At 65.6% G+C, this 18611-nt stretch overlaps 2 protein-coding genes across 2 annotated transcripts; one reads left to right on the top strand and one right to left on the bottom strand.

The window, feature by feature from the left end:
* Positions 1–1353: 1353 nt before the first annotated feature.
* Positions 1354–6870, bottom strand: UAP1L1 (UDP-N-acetylglucosamine pyrophosphorylase 1 like 1). Its single transcript, XM_079791200.1, has 9 exons — positions 6519–6870; positions 5857–6061; positions 5498–5673; positions 5066–5238; positions 4770–4963; positions 3093–3233; positions 2526–2711; positions 1987–2053; positions 1354–1579 (listed from the first exon to the last, which is right to left on the bottom strand). Exons 1-9 carry the CDS (start codon positions 6805–6807, stop codon positions 1496–1498), a joined length of 1515 nt encoding a protein of 504 aa, XP_079647326.1. The 5' UTR covers positions 6808–6870; the 3' UTR covers positions 1354–1495.
* Positions 6871–11050: 4180 nt separating this feature from the next.
* SAPCD2 (suppressor APC domain containing 2) lies at positions 11051–15936 on the top strand. Its single transcript, XM_079791446.1, is given in 9 exon segments — positions 11051–11257; positions 11259–11354; positions 11356–11634; positions 11636–11693; positions 13454–13566; positions 14069–14215; positions 14509–14616; positions 14702–14824; positions 14895–15936. Coding segments are annotated over 9 exon segments (1227 nt in total). The 5' UTR covers positions 11051–11083; the 3' UTR covers positions 15024–15936.
* The last annotated feature ends 2675 nt before the right edge of the window (positions 15937–18611 follow it).

Raw genomic sequence — 18611 nt, 5'->3', positions numbered from 1 at the left:
ACACAGGGAGGCACATTCGTGAGAAGTGGCTGAGCAGGAGTCCTGGGTGGTGGCGTCCTGGAGCCACTGAAGCTACAAATGTGGGAAACTCGGTGAAGGGCTCCTGGGTCCTCTGTGCTCTTTGAAACTTTATCTGAAAATAGAAGTATCTGAAAATATGTGTGTTTTTACGTGAGCTGTTTCAATAGTTTGCCCAGAAAACGTTACTCATCAGAGAGATTGTACTGTGTTCCGGGTTCCAGTTCTGGTCGTGAGCAGCTCTGGGCAGGACCCCGGACCCGGGCCTCCGCCTGGTGGACCCTGTGCCCTAGGCCCCCGCTTGCCTGTGGAGCCGCTGAGAAGAGGATCCTAAAGCACACGGTTTGGTTTTGAGGTTTGCAAGAGACTGGGAGACCTGGGCATGGCCCCGACTCCGCCATGGTGCCCAGGTGCGATGCAGAGAGAAGCCGCCGTCCACGCCAAGCCCCTGGAGAAATCAGCTGCACCTGATTCCACCGTCCTGACAGCACCCTCACCCTGGGGAACCCCGGTGTTCCCTGCAGGCTTGTAAGGGGCTGTGGAAGGAGGGCAGGGGACCGGGCTTAGCTGCGGCTGCTCTTCATGTCAGCAGGGAGGTAGATGCCCCTGTGCCGAGGCCAGAGGGGAAGGAGACGCTGGGGCCCAGAGCAGCAGAGCCAAGACCAGCTGGCTCCCCCCGGCCTCAGCCAGGCTGTGGGGATGCGGGGAGGGTGCCTTGGCCCCAAGTATGGAGGCTGCGCCCAGGCCCCTCCATAGAGCAGGGGAGGAGTGTGAGCACCAAGATCAGAAGCCGCTGGCAGACGGGGTGAGGGATGGCGCCCCATCTGGTTAAATTCCAGATTAATGACCACCACAGGAGGCCGGGGTACTGGTCCCAAAGGTTCTTGGGGGCAGCACCTAACCCTCAGCAGCTCAAACCGGCCACAGACGTGACAGAGGGCCGAGACCTCACAGGGAATGGAGAGAATTCGGTCCCCGGTGCCGCCAGCCCTTCATGGTGATGAGTCAGGCTTCTCTGCTGTCGGCCTCGGCCGGCAGGCTGGGCTGTGCGCCCCCAGCCGCACCCGTTACTGGTTCAGCTGCCAGGAAGGGGGCAGCCCCCCAAAGAAGTCACCCTTGAGGGGGGCAGCGGCCCTTCTCTCATTGGGTCTGTTCATCTGTAGAAAAGCCGGGTGTGGCTGGGGCTCCCCAGAGAGGCCACTGCCCTGTCTCACTCCCAGGCAGGGTCTGTTGTCCTCAGTGATGCCACACCCCCCTCAGCCCCACCGTCCAAGGTCCAGAGTCCCTCTGCCTCCCACCTGGACCCCACGCCCAAGACTGGAGCCCACAGGAGGCCTGTGGTCACTTGTGTCCATGGCAACCGGTCCCACCCTCGCGGAGTAAGCCAGGGCTCTTCCTGCCTGCGCTCCTACCCAGAGCCCCGGGCCAGGGCCGCACCCACCCGCCTGCGGACCCCAGGGGCTGGCGGGGCCGAGCGTCACGGCTGCGATGCCCCGACCCGGTGCTCGTCCAGGATGAGTGGGGACTGGAACTCCCGGCCTCGCAGGTGCACCTCCAGACCCTGGAGACAGGCCAAGTGTCCACCTCGTGGCCCCAGGAGGGGGCCCAAGGTCCCAATTCTGCCTGGAGCTGGGGAGGGGCTTCCAGGAACAGGGGTCAGGTGTCACCTCAAGACTGCAGGCCAGCAGGAGCCCTCCCCGCAGGCTCAGGCCAGAGCTCACCCCATGGGAAGGGCCGGCACGCCTCGCTGAGGAGCCCCGCCCCCCCCAGGACCTTCGAGGGCTCCACGCCCCCACCCCCATCTCACGTCCAGGAAGGTCCCTGCAACCTAAGGACCCACTGACCCCCTGGTGAAAGGAGGCAGAGCTGTGGTTTTCCGCCCACGGACCCCCCTCTCCCCGGACCGTCTCCCTGCCCTGACCAGGCAGGCCCGACCCCACCAAAGCCCAGACGCCAGGCGGCGCTCACCTCTCCAGAGTAGGACACCAACGGCGAGATCTCGCAGACGGCTGGAGGCTCTCCACCGCTGGGCGGGCTGAGGGAGCCACTGGTCAGCATCTGCTCGGGGCGCACCCCCGGCCCCCCGGCCCCACCATGGGAGCTGGCCCTGTCCTTGTGGCCCAGCAGGCTGACCAGCACACGCCCAGCTCCCCACAGTCCTTTTCTCGGTCATCTCTACGCCGGGACACCCAGAGCCCTGAGCAAGCTGCCCCGACGTGGGCTGGAACCCAATCCCCTCTCCACGGCATCCCTCCCAGAGCCGGGGACCCCAGCTTTAGGGGGTGGCTGTGGGCGACCGAAGAAATAGACATCGAACGTTCTCTTCTCTCCTGGCCCTAAAAAGGAGACTTCCTTGCCGCTCTGTGAACGTCCGGCCTGGGTCCCGGTTTCAAAGCTCACGAGTGAGCCAGGTGAGGCTGCGTCCTCCCCTCCTCCCCGGGGCCACAGGCTGCGGGGGGCGGGGGGGGGGGGGAGTCACTGGCTGGCTGAGCTGGGCCCACCCTCACCTGGCCAGTTCCGGGAGCGGGGCCCCGTGAGCGTCCACGAAGCGGGCCCCCGCCTGCAGGGCCCAGCGGAGGTGCTGGGCGAGCAGGGCCCGCCGGGCCGTGGTGGGGTTGTCCCTGTCGGCCGAGTCAGCGTTCTTCAGAGGGGAGAACTCCTCCTCCCGCAGCACCTCGAAGGCCACGAAGTTCCTGGGGGGGGGGGGGGGGCGGGGGAAGAGCTGGTGACCCCACGTCCTGGCCCACGGACCCCGCTCCGGAGCAGCAGGCCCCGGGAGGGCCCATGGTGCGGCCTGGAGTCCCCCCGAGCCCCAGCACCCTGACCTGGAAACAGCAGACGAGGGCTCAGGCGGGGCCAGGTGTTCCCCCAAAGTCCATGGCCCCAATGTTCCCTACGCCCCCCCGAGGGGGCCGCTCCCTCTGGCCTTCTCCCCGAGACCTGCCTGTAGCCCCCACAGCTCCCCACTATGAGGGGGCGCCCCCACCTCAGCCTCTACATTCCCGCCCAACTGGCCCTGGGAACCCCCACCTGAGCATGTGCCCTGACAAAAGGAAATGCCTTCAGCCACTCACTCAGCGAACGGGAACACGTCGAACACGAACTTCTCCATCTTTATCCCGTTCGGGGCGAGCGGCTTCACCAGGTTCCCCTCCTCGTCCACGTACGGGACCTTCTTCACAGCCACGTGCGGCTGCAGCAAGGGCTCGAACTCCCTGCGGGGACAGGAGGGCGAGGGAGGCAGATGCAGTTCAGACAGGATCCCTGAGGGCGCCCAGCCAGGGGGCTGGTGGCAGGTGGGTCCTGCAGGGCACCCGGTGGTGGGAGCCGAGCAGGGTCTCTGGAGGGCACGGGTACCCGCCCCTTCCCTGGCCCGAGAGCAGGCACCCTCCTCCCTGCCCAGGTGAGGTGGCCACTGGGGCAGAGGTGGTGCCGGGGGGACACGCACCACAGGAGGGGGGACAGCCACCTGTCCAGAGCCTTACCTGCTGCTGGGCTCTCTGGGGCCTCTGGCTTCTTTATTTATTATTATTATCATTACTAGAGGCCTGGTGCACGAATTTGTGCACCGGTGGGGTCCCTCAGCCTAGCCTGTGGGGATCGGGCCTAAACTGGCAGTCGGACATCTCTCTCGCAATCTGGGACTGCTGGCTCCTAACCGCTCACCTGCCTGCCTGCCTGATCACCCCTAACTGCCTCTGCCTGCCTGCCTGATTGTCCCTAACCTCTCTGCCTGCCTGATCACCCCTAACTTCTCTGCCTGCCTGCCTGGTCACCCCTAACTGCCCTCCCCTGCCAGCCTGATCTTGCCCACAACTGCTCTCCCCTGCTGGCCTGATCTCACCCCCAACTGCCTCTGCCTGCCTGATCACCCCTAACTGCCCTCTCCTGCAGGCCTGATCACCCCTAACTGCCCTCCCCTGCCAGCCTGGTTGCCCTCAACTGCCCTCCCCTGCCAGCCTGATCTTGCCCCAATGGCCCTCCCCTGACGGCCAATTTGGTTCTGATTGGTCGGTTTCTATGCTAATCAGTGTCGAAAGCTCCCCCCTCCTAGGCAGCCATGGCTCCTCACAGTTCACCCAGATTTGGTTCTGATTGGTTGGTTTCTATGCAGTCAGTGTCTCCAGGCCTGATCAGAGAGGTGGGGCTGATCAGCAGCCCCTGTGGAGGTGAGGCTGCTGGCCAGGCCCGGAGAGAAAGAGAGAGGCAACGGCTGATCAACAGCTGCCATGGAGGCTGCAGGTCAGACCCTGCCTCTCTCTTCGGGCCTATCTCCGGGCCTGATCCGCAGCCCCCTCAGCAGTCAGTGCTGGGTCGCCACGGCAACCCAGCACTGACTGCAGGACTGACTTCTGGTTGGTTGAGCCTTCGTTCATTTTGGATGTTACGGACCCTGGGTTTTTATATATTAGGATTATTATTTGTTTAAAGGCGGGAGAATATTAATTTTTATGTATATATTTTTTATTGGTTTCAGGAAGGAAGGGAGAGGGAGAGATAGAAACATCAATGATGAGAGAGGATCATTGATCGGCTGCCTCCTTCATGCCTCCCACTGGGGATTGAGCCTGCAACCCAGGCATGTGCCCTGACCAAGAGTCGAACCATGACCTCCTGGTTCATAGGTTGACACTCTACCACTGAGCCACGCCAGCCGGGCCCTCTGGCTTCGCCAAGAACCTTTCTCCACCCCAACCCACGGGCCATGCTGACCACGGCCCACCTGCTCAGGTCCGCCCGTCACTGCTCACCTGGTGACCGCCTGGAGGAAGCTCCGCGTGAAGAAGTGGTTGCAGATGTTGCCTGCGCTGTAGAGCAGGCCCCCGCCGGGCGCGCGGAGGCTGGCGGTCTCGGGGCTGATCTCGCTGTACTCCACCACCTGGGGGGTGCCGTCCACCAGGCACACCACGCCCACCGGCTCCTCGGGGCACGCCTTCTCCACCACCTGCAGCCAGGACAGGTGCGCTGGGAGCTGGGGCAGGCGGGCACTGCGGGTCCGGGCGGGTCAGGCTGGGTGAGGCACGGCTGCGGAGGCCGGCGGGCTCACCTTGGCGCCACAGTCCGCGCCCTGCAGCACACAGAAGCCGATGAAGACGGGGTCGGCCAGCCGCACCAGGATGTTGTCCACACAGTACACGTGCACGAACTCCACGCCCCGGCGCTCCATGTCCTCCAAGATCCCGTGGTCGGCCAGCGCACAGTACAGGCCTCCGTTGCCGTCTGCGGAGGGAGGGGGCGCCCTGTGAGGGTCCAGCGGGGCCCCAGTGCGCTGTCCAGGCTGGAGGCAGGAGGCCCCGGCCTCGGGCTGGACCTCGTGCCCGAGGCGCCCTCACTACCCCAGGAGGCCTGCGGTTCTGCCCGTGACACGCGGAAATGAGGCCGGACAGGGAGGCCGCTCTCCAGAACCGCTCAGCCTCAGGCAGCACCTTCCAGCGGTCCCTGCCTCCTGCCCCGCAGCACAGGCCAGGGTGGGGCGTACCTGGGGCCATGGCAACCTTGTCTTTCCGCTCCAGGATGGCCCTGCCATCGAAGGTCACGGCGGGCAGCATGCGCTGCTCAAACATGACCACGTTGCCGGGGTCCAGGTGGAAGAAGCCACGTTCCTTGAAGAACTCGGCCGTGGGCCCCAGCGTGAACTCGCTCGTCATGATGTACCTGCGCGGAAGGGCAGGCCGGGCAGGCCTTTAGGAGGGCCCGGCCCCATCGACGGGCTGGCTTCCAGGCCCATCTGGGTGGATGCTGGGCGCTGTCCAGGGCGATGCAGGGGCTGTGGGGGGCAGAGCCGGGCGACGTGGGGGGATCCCTGGGGCCAAAGCCATGCAGGGAGGGCACACACACCAGGGCACCGTGCAGCGGGTCCCGTGGCGCCTGCCAGCCAGCTGCTCCACCCGCCGGATCCGCTCCGCCTGCAGCTGGTACAGGGTCTTCCCGCTGGGCAGTCCCACCTGGTACATGCCCTTGGGGTAGGTCACGCCCAGGCGAGTGCCCTGCCCGCCAGCCAGCAGCAGCACCGCCACCTTGTTCAGGGCGATCTGGCGCAAACCTGGAGGCAGGGGTGCCGTGAGGCGACGACAAACCCACCACACACCACCCCTGCAGTCAGAGCCACCCAGGCCTGTGTGTGGGGGGGGGGGGGGGGGAGGGGGCGGGGAGGCTGAGCAGGCGACTCTCCACGAACACCCGCCTCACCTCCAGGCCAAGACACCAGGAATGCCCCCGCGCCAACGTGGGTGTGAAAGGAGGGCGTGCAAGTGTGCAAGGGGTCCCCTGCAGCCAGTACGCCTGTGGGCGGGGCTCTGGCCAGCCGGGTGTGCGCATGCACAAAGCATCTGGGGGGCGCCCCGCCGCAGCGGAGAGCGGGTGTGTGTGAGCGGGAAGGAGACTTCGCCAAGTAATAGACAAACTAAACGCCAAGCACAGCCTCCCCTTCCGGCCGGCGGGGCGCCCCGCTGCCGGCCCCCCGCCCCGCCCCGCCCCGCCCGGGCCTCCCGCGCGCCAACCTTCCTCCTCCCAGAGCCGCCGCGTCTCGGGGTCGCTCCGGACGGCGCTGCCCAAGCGCTCGGGGGGCAGGGGCCGCAGGCGCGCGGCCAGGTCGGGCGGGGGCCCCGGGGGGCGCGCACAGGCGGCGGCCGCGCGCAGGCAGTGCTCGCGCAGCGCCTCGGGCTCCAGCGGCGCCAGCTCGGCCAGCAGCGCGGCGCGCGGCCCGGGCTCCAGCTCCGCGCAGAACCGCAGGAGGTGCTCCTGGCCCGCGCGCTGCAGCCGGGCGCGCACCGCCCGCTCCGAGGCCATGTCGCCCCTGCCGCCCCCGCCCTCGGTGGCCCTCGTGACCCGCGCGGCCCCACCGGCGTCACGGGACCCGGCGGGCGGTGCCGGCCCCAGCGCCCCGCCCCGGCCCGGCGTCCGAGATGCGGCCCCGCTGCGCCCCGACTCCGCCCTCCCGCCCAGAGGGACCTCTGGGGTAGCTGTGAGCGTAGGAACCGGACCGGACCGGGCGCCAGGAACGCCGGAGCCTGGGGAGCCCTTCCCCGGAGGTTCTGCGACCCCTCTGCCGACTGAATTCTGTTCAAATGCACCCCCTTTGCTCACTGCCCGGGAGGGGGGCGTTCGACGGGGGGGGGGGGGGGCCGCAGGGAGGAGGCTGGGTTTGTCCCTGCTCCTGCCCCGTTCGCATTTACTAAGGCGCCTCGCAGCCCTGACCGGTGTGGCTCAGTGGATAGAGCGGCGGCCTGCGGACTCAAGGGTCCCGGGTTCGATTCCGGTCAAGGGCATGTACCTTGGTTGCGGGCACATCCCCAGTACGGGGGTGTGCAGGAGGCAGCTGGTCGATGTTTCTAACTCTCTATCCCTCTCCCTTCCTCTCTGTAAAAAGTCAATAAAACATATATTTTTAAAAATAATGAGGCGCCTTGCAGCCGGGACATCAGCCCCAGAAGAGGCCAGACTCGCGGCTGGACCGGCTGCGGAGGACGGACCCAGGCTGGCAGCAAGGCCTGGCGTCTGGACCGCACCAACGTCCAGCAGGCCCACCCTGCATCCTGGGGGTTCCTCCTGGTCGCCCTGCGACCGGAACCGCCCGCAGCCGCCCCTGGCCCTGCCTTGCTGTCTAACCATCAGGCTTCACACAGCTAACCATGGCCCCAGGCACGCCCCACCCTGGCCTTGCTGTTTGTGACCTTCCTTGGCACAAGTTTCAAAGTACCTAAGGCCGTTTGGGGATAGAACTTAGTTTTAGAAACTAGTTTTATTACTTAAAAGTAATGTATGTGGGAGGGGCAGAAATAGAATCGGGGCCAACTGCCTCCCTGCCTTTCTCCACCCCGCCATCCACAGGAAACTCCAGGAGAGATGGGCGTGTTGGCTCACTGCCCTGCCCGTCACCCATCAATGCCCCGCCCACAGGAGGGGCCAGTTGGTGCTGTTGGCTGAATGAATGGGTGTTGGTCCCAAGCCCAGCACCGGGATGGCTTGCTGAATGAATGAGTGAGTGAGTGAGTGAATGAATGAATGAATGGTCTGTGGCAGGCGAAGGGCAGTTTGGGGCAGATGTTGGAGGTGGAGGGTGTGAGTGGGAGCAGAGAGGCCTGCACCCGGGACAGAGCCCATGGGGACTCATCGCCCGCCCCCCCACAGGTGCCCTGGAAGCCAGGTGTCCGAACATGAACTTGGGGCCTGTCTTGGCCCGGGCGACCCCCGAATCCTGCCTCAAGGTGGGAGTGGGCCTGTGATCAGAGGGTTTGGGCCATTGGGACTGTGTAGCCAGAGGCACCTGCCAGCCACCTGGGCAGACGGTGCCCACGGGCGGGCGTGCCAGCGAGGCACAGTTTCCTGGGCCGCCTGCCAAGGGCAGACCTGTGGCCCAGGAGTCACCTTCCCTTCACCCGAGGGCCTCATCCCACGGGTTCAGGGGAGCAGGGCCCAGAGCAGGCTGGGAAGTGGGCTGGAGGAGGAAGTGATCAGAGTGCGGGCGCCAACAACACGGGCCACACCTAAGCCCCACGCCCTGAGCCGGCACCCAACCCAGTTTCTTCTGGATGTTCCTCCAGGGCCTCGCCAGGGGCCACGGGGGAGCCCACGGACCAAGGGTCAGTGGGGCGCCGCCCACACAGCTTCAGACTTCTCTGCATGGTGAGCTCGGGCTCACGGCCCTTCTGGCCCCAGCGCTGCGGGCTGCCCTGGCCTGGGCTGCAGCAGCACCACCTGCTGGCCGCCGGCCTCTGCACCCTCCACAGAGCCGGTCCCCAGCCCTCCCATCCCCAGGCCTCAAGCAGGCTTGGTGACCCCCCGGATAAGGTTCCTCTTGTGCCAGCCAGCCGGCCACGGAGCACCCACTGCGGACTGGGCTGATGCTGGGCCTTGGGGTGCCCCCCCCCTGCTCCCAAAGAGCACAGGGACTCCGGGGAGACCGCCCCCTCAGCAAGGAGAAAGCAGGCTTCGAGGGTCAGGGCACCTCACTGACTTAGGGTGGGTCAGGGACCCGAGTGGAGTTTTGGAGTGTGCCTGCTGCCGTCAGCCAGGACCATGGTCGGCAAACCGCGGCTCACAAGCCACATGCGGCTCTTTGGCCCCTTGAGTGTGGCTCTTCCACAAAATACCACGGCCTGGGCGAGTCTATTTTGAAGAAGTGGCGTTAGAAGAAGTTTAACTTTAAAAAATGTGGCTCTCAAGAGATTTCAATCGTTGTCCTGTTGATATTTGGCTCGGTTGGCCAATGAGTTTGCCGACCACTGAGCCAGGAGCAGCCCGGGAAGGGCATTCCTGACGGGCAACCGCCCAGACGTGAGGAGATGCCAGGTGCCCTAGGCATGGGGGGCCGGGGCGGGGGGTGCTGGGAGCAGAGGAGGCAGGGAGGGAACTGGGGGCAAACGGCTGGGATGCTCCCTGGGACGGTGGCCAGTCCTGCCGTGAAGGGGAGCCAGGGGCAGGCCAGGCTCCAGGGGAGGACTCCAGGCTCCCAGCTTTCCAGGTCCCCTAAATTCCTTACCACAAAGGAGCTCTGACCTTGGAGGGGTACCCCCAGGGGAGAAGTGGGCCCAGGATACTCCCTGGCCAAGGCAATAGCCCTTATAACCTGAGACACAGGCACCAATACTTCGGGGCCCACGGAACAGAGGCGCAGGGAGGTGGGCCACCCAAGACGGGCTTGAGAGAGGCCAGCCGAAGGACCGAGGTGAATCCGGAGCCAGGGTCTGCCTGGAGGCGGTGGTCTGGCAGCTCTTCACTAATTTACCTCTGAAGGCGGGCAGTCTGCCTAGAAAGCAGCCGATGACACGTGAGAATGCTCGGTGGCCAGTGCTGGGGACGGGGGATGTCTGGGGAGACTGAGGCAGGGGGCATGGGGGACCAGGCAGGGCTGGAGGACAGGCGAGGGTGAAGGAAGGCAGGGCTCCAGGCAGGCAGCCTCTGGGGCAGCTCTCTGGCTCCAGGAGGGTCCTCCATTTATTTTATTTATTTGTATTTAATCCTCACCCGAGGATTTTTCCATCGATTTCTAGAGAGAGTGGAAGGGAGGGGGGAGACACACACAGAGAGAAAATATTGATGTGAGATACATGCCCTTGACCGGAATCGAACCCGGGACCCTGTAGTCTGCAGGCTGACGCTCTATCCACTGAGCCACACCGGCCTGCCAGGGCGAGGGTCCTACCGTTTTAGTCCTGAGATGAGCACCCAGAGCTGCACGGCAGGCTCAGCCCCGGCGCCCACCCGGACTGACCGGACAGTGACTGGGTCTGGCTGGAAAGGAAGATGGGACCCCAGGGACGCAGGGCGGCCTGGCCCGGCCCAGGAGCCGGGAGAGCCGCTGGAAGGGGCTGCAGCAGGGGACCGCGGGGCTGGGGAGAGCTGGTCACAGATGGGGATCTGGGGACACAGGAAAAAGGGGCTTTGTCCTGCCACAGGCAGGAAAGGCCAGGCCGTCCCCCGGGACCAGGGGAGGGGCCCGCAGCTGTGGGGACAGAGAGGCCTCTGTGAGGGGCAGCGCCCAGCTGGCTGGAGCCCACAGTCCCCTGGGGGCCCGCCTGGCGCAGGAGAAAGAGGCCCCAGAGTCGGCGGCGTCTGCGCCCGGGACCCTCGGCGAAGAGCGCCCAGGGGAGCAGGAGGGGGAAGGGGGGTCCCTAGAGGGGTGCGCTCCCCCACCCTTACCCTCCAGGCCACCTGGGGACAGGTTTTGCGTGGAGTGCCAGGTCCCGCCCCTCGGAGAGGTAGGCGAGCAGCCAATCCGAGAGAGGCCTGGAGGGAGGGGACCTGGGCGGACCCGCCCCCGCCGCTCGGGCCTCCGCGCGCCCCCGGCCCCTCCCGGCGCGGCGGCAGGAGCGGCCGGGGCCCGGGGCCCTTCTCCGGAAAATCAAACCGGGCTGGCGGCCTCGCAGCCAATCGGGGAGGAGATGGGCCAGGCTCGGCCAATGGCCGCCGCGGATGCTAATGAGCGCTGACGCCACGCGGAGGCCCATTCAAAAAGTAGCCGCTATTGTCGGGACGGGCTGCGTGCGCCCGCCGGGCCCCGCCGTCGGGCCGCGCGGGGACCCAGCCGGGGGCGGGCCCAGGACGGAGCCCGGCCGGCAGGCCCATGGCCGGAGCCGCGATGGCCGAGCCGGGCCGCGCGCCGCCCGCCGCGCCCGCCGAGCCCGGCACCGAGGGGCTGCCGCGCGCCTTCCTGCAGAGCCTGCGCACCCTCTTCGACATCCTGGACGACCGGCGGCGCGGCTACGTGCACCTGCGCGAGATCGAGTCCCGCTGGCGGGGGCGCCGACACGCGCGAGCTGCCCCGCGGCGTGCTCGAGGGCCTGCGCCAGGTGGCCCCGGCCAGCGGCTACCTGACCTTCGAGCGCTTCGTGGCGGGGTCTGCGCGCCTCGCTGGGCAGCGCCGACGACGGCCCGCGGGGCCCGGCGCGCGCCCCGGCCCGGGGAGGCGGCCCCGCGCGGCCCGGGGGCCAGCCGCCGCCGCCGCCGCCGCCGCAGCCCCCGCAGCGCCTGGTGTTCGCGTCCGCCGAGGAGCCGCGGACCATCCTGGAGCGGAAGCCCCTGCCGCTGGGCGCGCGCCCCCCGGCGGTCGGCCCCGGCGGCGCGGCCCGGAGCCTGGAGAAGCTGTGCGTCCCGGCGGAGGCGGCGCCCCGGCCTCGCGGAGCCCGAGCGGCCGCAGGGCACGGCGCTGGAGCGGAGCCCGAGCTCGGACGCAGGTGAGTGCGGGCTCCTCACCCCGGCCCGCAGCTCAGACCGGAGCCCGGGAAGTGCAGCCGGGCATCTCCCACCGGGGCGGGGGCGGGGGCGGGGCGGGGACCGGGGCGGGGAGAGGGCCCTCTGCCTGTCTGTGCGCTCAGCGGCCAGGGGCCAGGCCGGCCCGCCCCGCACCACAGCGAGGCCACCCGGAACCCGCTCGGTACCAAACCTGAGCCGGGCCCTGCGGACTCTTCTGTGAGGGGCGCTCCGCCTCACCTACCCGCCCCGCACCCGCCCTCGGCCTCCCGGCTGGTGACTGCCCAGGCGGCGGCCTCTCCCTCCAGGGCAGCCGAGAGGGGCCCCCAGACTGCGGAGGGGCCCCCTGCCTTCTCAGTCCTTCTCGGTCGGACCGCGAAGCTGGAGGGTTAGGCCACTGCCCCCAGGAGGCCAGGGCGGGCAGGGGCCGCGGGGGCAGAGGACCGGGCCTGGCTGCCAGCGGCGGGTGGGACTCCGAGGCCTGGGGAGGAGCAGCCTCTGGGGGTGGCCAGCAGGCTCCCCGCCTCGGGCAGGGACGGCGATGGCTGATGTGGGGCTCCCCCGGGGCGGGCCCAGCGCCTTCTGTGCCGCCCGCTGCTCGCCAGCCTCGCTGGACTCGCCCATCTCTGCCCACGGGCCTCCCAGCTGGACGTCCAGGGTGCTGTTAGGTGGGGACCTGGGAGCCGCCTGTGGACGGGATAGTGTTCCTGGGCCCAGGTTTCCTGGGGTGTCTCTCCCCCCCCCCCTCCCCCAGCCTCCCTCTGCCGGCACCTTCCCGCCACACAGCACTGCAGGTTGGGACGGGAACGCTGGGCGCGCCTGGAGCGGGAGCAGGGCTGGCTGGCGGCCCGCACACCACCTGTGCCAGCCCCTGGCCGTGCCCCCGCCAGGCACACCTGCACCCACTACTCGCATCACGCGCCCACTCCCACGGCCTCTAAAGATGAGCTGATGAGGTGGGTCGTGCTAGGGAGCCCAGAGAGGGGCCCTCCACACTACACCCCCCTCCCCTCCCGGGAGGCCCTGCACAGACTCCCCGCCCCCCCCCCCCCCCAGAAGCCGACTGGCCCCCAGGACGCTCTCAGGGAACCTGGGCTTCCAGCTGCAGGTGGACTTGGGGCTGCAGACGCTCCTGTGAGGTGGTGCGTGCACCTTCTCTGTGCGCAGAGCGAGGACTAAGCGCACCGGGATCCCCACCTGGAAGTTAGGTCCCCGCCACCCACGGCCCCACGTGTTCCCGCATTAGCTCACCCTTCAAGGCCCGGCTACACGGAGGGGAATGGAGAAGCTCAGAGCCCCCCCCCCCCCCCTCAGTACCTGCAGCCTTTCAGCCCCAAGGTGGGCACTGGAGGTGCAGAGACAGGCTGGGCAAGCCCTGGCCCTTAGAGAGTTCAGGCCCTGCGCATGTGTGTACACACGCGTGTCATGTGCAGACATGCATTTACAGGCCCCAGGCCTGCGTGAGGGGAGCTGGGGGGAGTCAAGCGGGGACCAGACCCCAGCCCGGTACAGAGGTGAGGGGCGGGCGGGGCTGTCCGCTGCCTGAGACTCCGGGGCTGCACTGATATGGGGAGGGGCCCCGAGAGGCCCCCATTGCCGATGACCCCAGAGGCGATGACCCCAGAGGCGAGCAGGCCTGGACCGAGCTTTGCATTGCTGGGGGGCGGTGGGAGCGAGGTCAGGAGGGGCCTGGGAGCCAGGCTGTGGGTGGAGCTGCCTCGTCAGGCCCTCACTTCTGCTGCAGGTGCAGGGACCTGCAGGGCCTGGGAGCTGGGCGTGGGGGACCCCCGGCGGGCCCCCCGAGCCCGGGGCGAGCGTCGGAGGCACACCATCACAAACGGAGTGGACTGTGAGCTGGTGAGCGGGGCCCTGGGGCACTGGGACTCTCCATCTTGCCTGGGATTGGTCTCCTGGACCATCGCTCTGCTTGGGTGGGCGGCCAGGCCTGGGTCCCAGGGGTGGCCTGTGACAGGAATGGGCTCAGTTCTCAACACCTCCCACCCCGCCCCCCCAGCTGGAACCGCCTGAGGACTGGAAGGGCCCATGGTCAGGCAGGAAGTCCTTCAGAGAGATGGGGCCTGGGTGCCCCGTGGCAATTGGCTCGGCCCCTCTCCAGAGCTGCCCCTGCCCCAGCCTGGGCCCCAGGCTCCCCGCTCACCTCAGGAGCGGGCACGGAGCTCCGGGCATCGGCCCAGGTCCCCGGGGAGGCCTGTGTGGAAGGCTGGACCCCCGGGGGAGGAACAAGGCTGTGCTCCCCGCGTGGGAGGGAGGGTTCCGGTGCAGGGAGTCCCTGGGTGAGTGCATGCGGGCCCGCACCACGTGTGTGTGCTGACGGGCACGTGTGTGCCCCGCGTGGCAGCTGAAGCAGATGGCGGAGCTGGAGCAGGAGAAGGAGGTGCTGCTGCAGGGCCTGCAGATGATGGCCCGGGGCCGAGACTGGTACCAGCAGCAGCTGCAGCGCGTGCAGGAGCGCCAGCGCCGCCTGGGCCAGAGCCGGGCCAGCGCCGTGAGTGACAGCCCGTCCCCGGCTGGGTGACCCTCCCCCACACAGTGACACCACCCTTCTCCGCACCCCAGGCTGCGGGGGACTGCCCGCCCTCGTCAGGGCACAGCAGCTGTCCCTCCACCCGGGTGCTGGATCCCCCAAGCAACGCTCCCCGACCAGCAGCACCTCAGACTCTCGGTTCTGAGCAGGAACTTCCGGGGGCAGGAGGGCCACCTGGGGGGCCCCCTCAAGGCTCGGCGGCTGGTCCTGGGCTGGCCCTGCTCTCTGACCACCCCTCCGCTGCTTCCTTTTAGGAGTTTGGGGCTGAGGGGAGCCCCCGCCCGCTGGGGCGGCTGCTGCCCAAGGTGCAGGAGGTGGCCCGCTGCCTGGGCGAGCTGCTGGCTGCGGCCTGTGCCGGCACGGTGAGTGCCCCGGGCCCCCCCACACACACACTGTCCAGGAGGCTGAGCCAGGGGTGCCAGGCCTCCTGACTGTGCCCTCCTGTAGGCTCTGCCCTCGGCCTCCTCGGGGCCCCCGTGCCCCGCCCTGGCCCCCGCCTCACCCCCGGCGCCTGGCTGGCAGCAGCAGACCATCCTGATGCTGAAAGAGCAGAACCGCCTCCTCACGCAGGTGAGGAGCGTGCGGGGGGCCGGGGGGTGGCTGGCCGCGGGGCGGGCCCTGACTGCCCCCCACCCGCCAGGAGGTGACGGACAAGAGCGAGCGGATCACACAGCTGGAGCAGGAGAAGTCCGCCCTCATCAAGCAGCTGTTCGAGGCACGCGCCCTCAGCCAGCAGGACGCCGGGCCCCTGGACTCCACCTTCATCTGAGGCCACGGGCACGGACATGGCCTCTCGGCCGGACACTGGCCCTGGGCAGCGCCACTTGCTCGATCCCAGCCTCGCAGGCTGACGACCACCCGGCTGGCCTGGACACAGCTCTCCCGCCTCCCAGTCTGGGCCCCCCCAGCCGCAGGTGGAGCCGGCAGGGGGGCTGCCCCCAGGACACCCTTCCATCCTGGCCTGGGGATGGGGGCTGACCTGGGCCAGGGCTCCATTGTGCGGGCTCAGCCTGAAGCTGCTGCTACCACCCCTTTCTCGCGGTCAGTGGGTCCCTCCTCCCATTGGCCAGGTGTCCCCGTGTCCAGCCTGCCTAGTGTTTACAGCTGGCCTGCCTCCCCCCCACCTGGCCTTTCCAGTAAAAAGGTTCTGGCCACGCGGGGCTGCACTTCTGACAGCAGCCAGCAGAGGGCACCACCTGCATGCTGGTCATGGATCCTGAAGCCCCCACTGAGGTCTCACGTCAGGGCTGGGAGTAGGGACCTTGGGGGGGGTGGGCTGGGACACCTGAGGGCCAAGCAGGTGACCTCTCTCAACCCAGGGCACCCAGACGAGGGGCCCCTCAGCAGGAACAGATGGAGGGGGTGGGGATGGCGCTGATGGGGGCATGGGGTCTGCCTGTACCTGGTCCCAGGGACCCCTGGGCTGGAAGAAGGTGCCTGGAATGGGGCTGGAGGATGGCCTGCTTGCCCCTCCACACAGACTCCGGCCCCCAAGTCAACATGGCTCAGCCGTCTTCCCTCCTGGCCGAGACTCAACCCAGACACGCCCACAGAGCAACCTGTGACCCGGCTCAGGGCCTTGGGCCCCCCAGACACCCTGGCCAGGGCGAGCTGTGGTCACCAGTGGCTCCGGTGTGGCCCTCACCGGGGGAGGGGTGGGGGGAGGGGCTTGGAATCCCAGATGTGCCTGGCTGCGCAAAGGACAGGGAAGGCGGCCTCCCTCGGCCCCCGTGTTCCGTGCAGGTGGCATCAGTTGCCCGTGTGGCCCTGCAGCCTCAAGGGCAGGATCTCCGGGTCCCAGGTTGGCAGTGCCCGGCCACTGGCAGAGGCAAACGTCTGGAGAGGTCCCGTCCCTCAGGCTTACACGGTGGTGTTCAAGGCAGGGCAATCCAACCCGGGCCCTGTGCTCTGAGGGGGGCCCTGGCTTCCCCACTAGATGCCAGAAGCAACCAGAATGTCTGTGACACAGGGGGGGGGGGGTGCACAGGGCAAACTGCCCCATGAGAACCTCTGCCCCCGAGGGGTGCAAGTTCCAAGGGAAATGAGCACCTTCAGGCTAAAAACAAGTTTTTCCAAACAAGGACAAACTCCGCTGTGGGAGCCACAGAAACAACAGACTAGGTCCCCCAGATGTTGGGATTACAGAATCTAAGGTAACTTATACGTGCAAGGAAATAAAGGCCCGTGAACATGTGAACAAGGAACCGTCTATGGTTTCTTTTGTCAAAATGGGTTTTTCTTGATCCTTTAGAGAGGAATGGAGAGGGAGAGAGAGAAAAACATCGATGAGAGAGTGATTGATCCATCAGCTGCCTCCTGCACGCCCCACCATGGGGGTCGAGTCTGCAACCCCAGCATGTGCCCTGACCAGGAATTGAACCGGTGACCTCTTGCTTCCTGGGTCCCTGCTCAGCCCCTGAGCCACGCCGACCAGGCGCTATGCAGGTTTTTCAGAGGGAAATCTGCAACCTCAAATCTGTGACACTGAGTGCAAACCCCAACTGGGATTTTGCAAGAATGGAAAAACAGTCTCATCCCATTCCAGCAACAAAGAAAGAGAGTCTATCCAACTTGGGCCAGTCCCAAGGCAAGATTAGTTAAATGTTTTAAAATGTGTTGTCATTCACAACATGAACAAATTAAAGGAGAAAATACGACGGCAAGGAATGCAGAAAAAACACATGCAGCTGTACGCAATTCATGTTTGTAAGAAACTTTTGGGAATGAGGCAATTACACAAGAGCCCTCCGAGAAACAGAGTCAGTGGTGGAATGTTGAAGGCACGCTCCCCTGATCAGGAAGGAACCAGGGATGTCCACACTTTTACGGATAAAGTCTTAGAATTATTAAGAGGTTTTTTAAAAAATATATTTTATTGATTTTTTACAGAGAGGAAGGGAGATGGATAGAGAGTTAGAAACATCGATGAGAGAGAACCATCGATCAGCTGCCTCCTGCACACTCCCCACTGGGTATGTGCCTGCAACCAAGGTACATGCCCTTGACCGGAATCGAACCCGGACCCCTGAGTCTGCAGGCTGACACTCTATCCACTGAGCCAAACCGGTTAGGGTGAATTATTAAGAGTTTAATAAGATTCTGATTACAAAATGAATTCAAAAATGGCCATTTAATTACTATAAACCAGCAAAAAAAACAACTTAGAAAATGTAATTTAAAACTAAAATTGTATGTTCCAAGTACTAAGTCTAAGAAAAAAAAATGTGCGAGACCTTTAGGAGAAAATTACTTAAAACTTTTTTGAAAGACCTACAAGAAAACCTGTGTCAACAGAGAAATAAACCCGGGTTTTGGATAAAAGGCTCCATGTTGAAAGGTTCACGTTCTGCCCTGGCCAGGCGGCTCAGTTGAAGCACCACCCCTACACCAGCAAGGTGTGGGTTCCATTCTTCATCGGGGCACGTGCCTAGGGTTCGAGTTCAATCCCCAGTCGGGAGGCAACCAATCAATGTTTCTCAAAATCGATAAGAACATATCCTCAGTGAGGATTTAAAAAATGCATGGATGGCCCTACCCTGTTGGGCTCAGCGGGCTCAGTGGATGGAACGTCGGCCTGCGGACTGAAGGATCCCTGGTTTGATTCTGGTTAAGGGCACAGGCCCGGGTTGTAGGCTCCTCTGCTGCGGCCAGAGCGGAGAAGCCGAGCCTCGCTGCGGCCGGAGCGAAGGCCTGGGCCCCGGGTGCCGGAGGAAAACCGGTGCCAGCCGCCAGGGGAAGGAAGGCCTGTTGCACGCATCTTCGCACAACGGGCCTCTAGTGTACTATTTCCTTACAAGAAAGTAATCTAAAGAAAAGACAATGTTATTGAGAAAATCATGAGGTCCCAGCCAGCGTGGCTCAGTGGTTGAGTGTTGACCTATGAGCCAGGAGGTCATGGTTTGATTCCCGGGTCAGGGGCACATGCCTGGTTGCAGGCTCGATCTCCAGTGGGGGCGTGCAGGAGGCAGCTGATCCATGATTCTCTCTCATCACTGGTGTTTCTGTCTCTCCCTCTCCCTTTTTGTGATCAATTAAAAAAAAAAAACTTGTAAGGGAAAAAAAGAAAAGTCTGCTCCCCCAGGACAGGGTCCCCTGTGCCCACCTGAGCCTGCGGTGCCCAGGCCGACAGGCAAGCTCAGCAAGCGTCTGTGGAATGAGCACATGAGCCTCCCCCGTGAAGGTGTTTGAGCTGCTGGACACTGGTTTCCGACGGGGAGACTGAGGCAGAGGCAGCCCAGACCAGGGAAGGTCCCTGCCCTTCGAGGTCTGGTCCCTGTGGAGGGGGGCTCTGGGACCCCTCTCTGAGGGGGGACCCTCCACACCGCTCTGCAGCCCTTTCCTTCCCGAATTCCTGCCG

The sequence above is a fragment of the Cnephaeus nilssonii genome, assembly GCF_951640355.1.
Source record: "Cnephaeus nilssonii genome assembly, chromosome: 14".
Classification (NCBI taxonomy): Eukaryota; Metazoa; Chordata; class Mammalia; order Chiroptera; family Vespertilionidae; genus Cnephaeus; species Cnephaeus nilssonii.
This window is presented reverse-complemented; position numbering and strand designations above follow the sequence as displayed.

What these genes read in the sequence shown, in the direction of transcription:
- UAP1L1 (XM_079791200.1), bottom strand. Translation starts at nt 6,807, where the DNA reads ATGGCCTCGGAGCGGGCGGTGCGCGCCCGGCTGCAGCGCGCGGGCCAG. An exon ending in GCGCGGACTGTGGCGCCAAG is followed by an intron (nt 4,964 to 5,065) that starts GTGAGCCCGCCG and finishes TCCTGGCTGCAG; the next exon opens with GTGGTGGAGAAGGCGTGCCC. An exon ending in GACGTGTTCCCGTTCGCTGA is followed by an intron (nt 2,712 to 3,092) that starts GTGAGTGGCTGA and finishes CCCCCCCCCCAG; the next exon opens with GAACTTCGTGGCCTTCGAGG.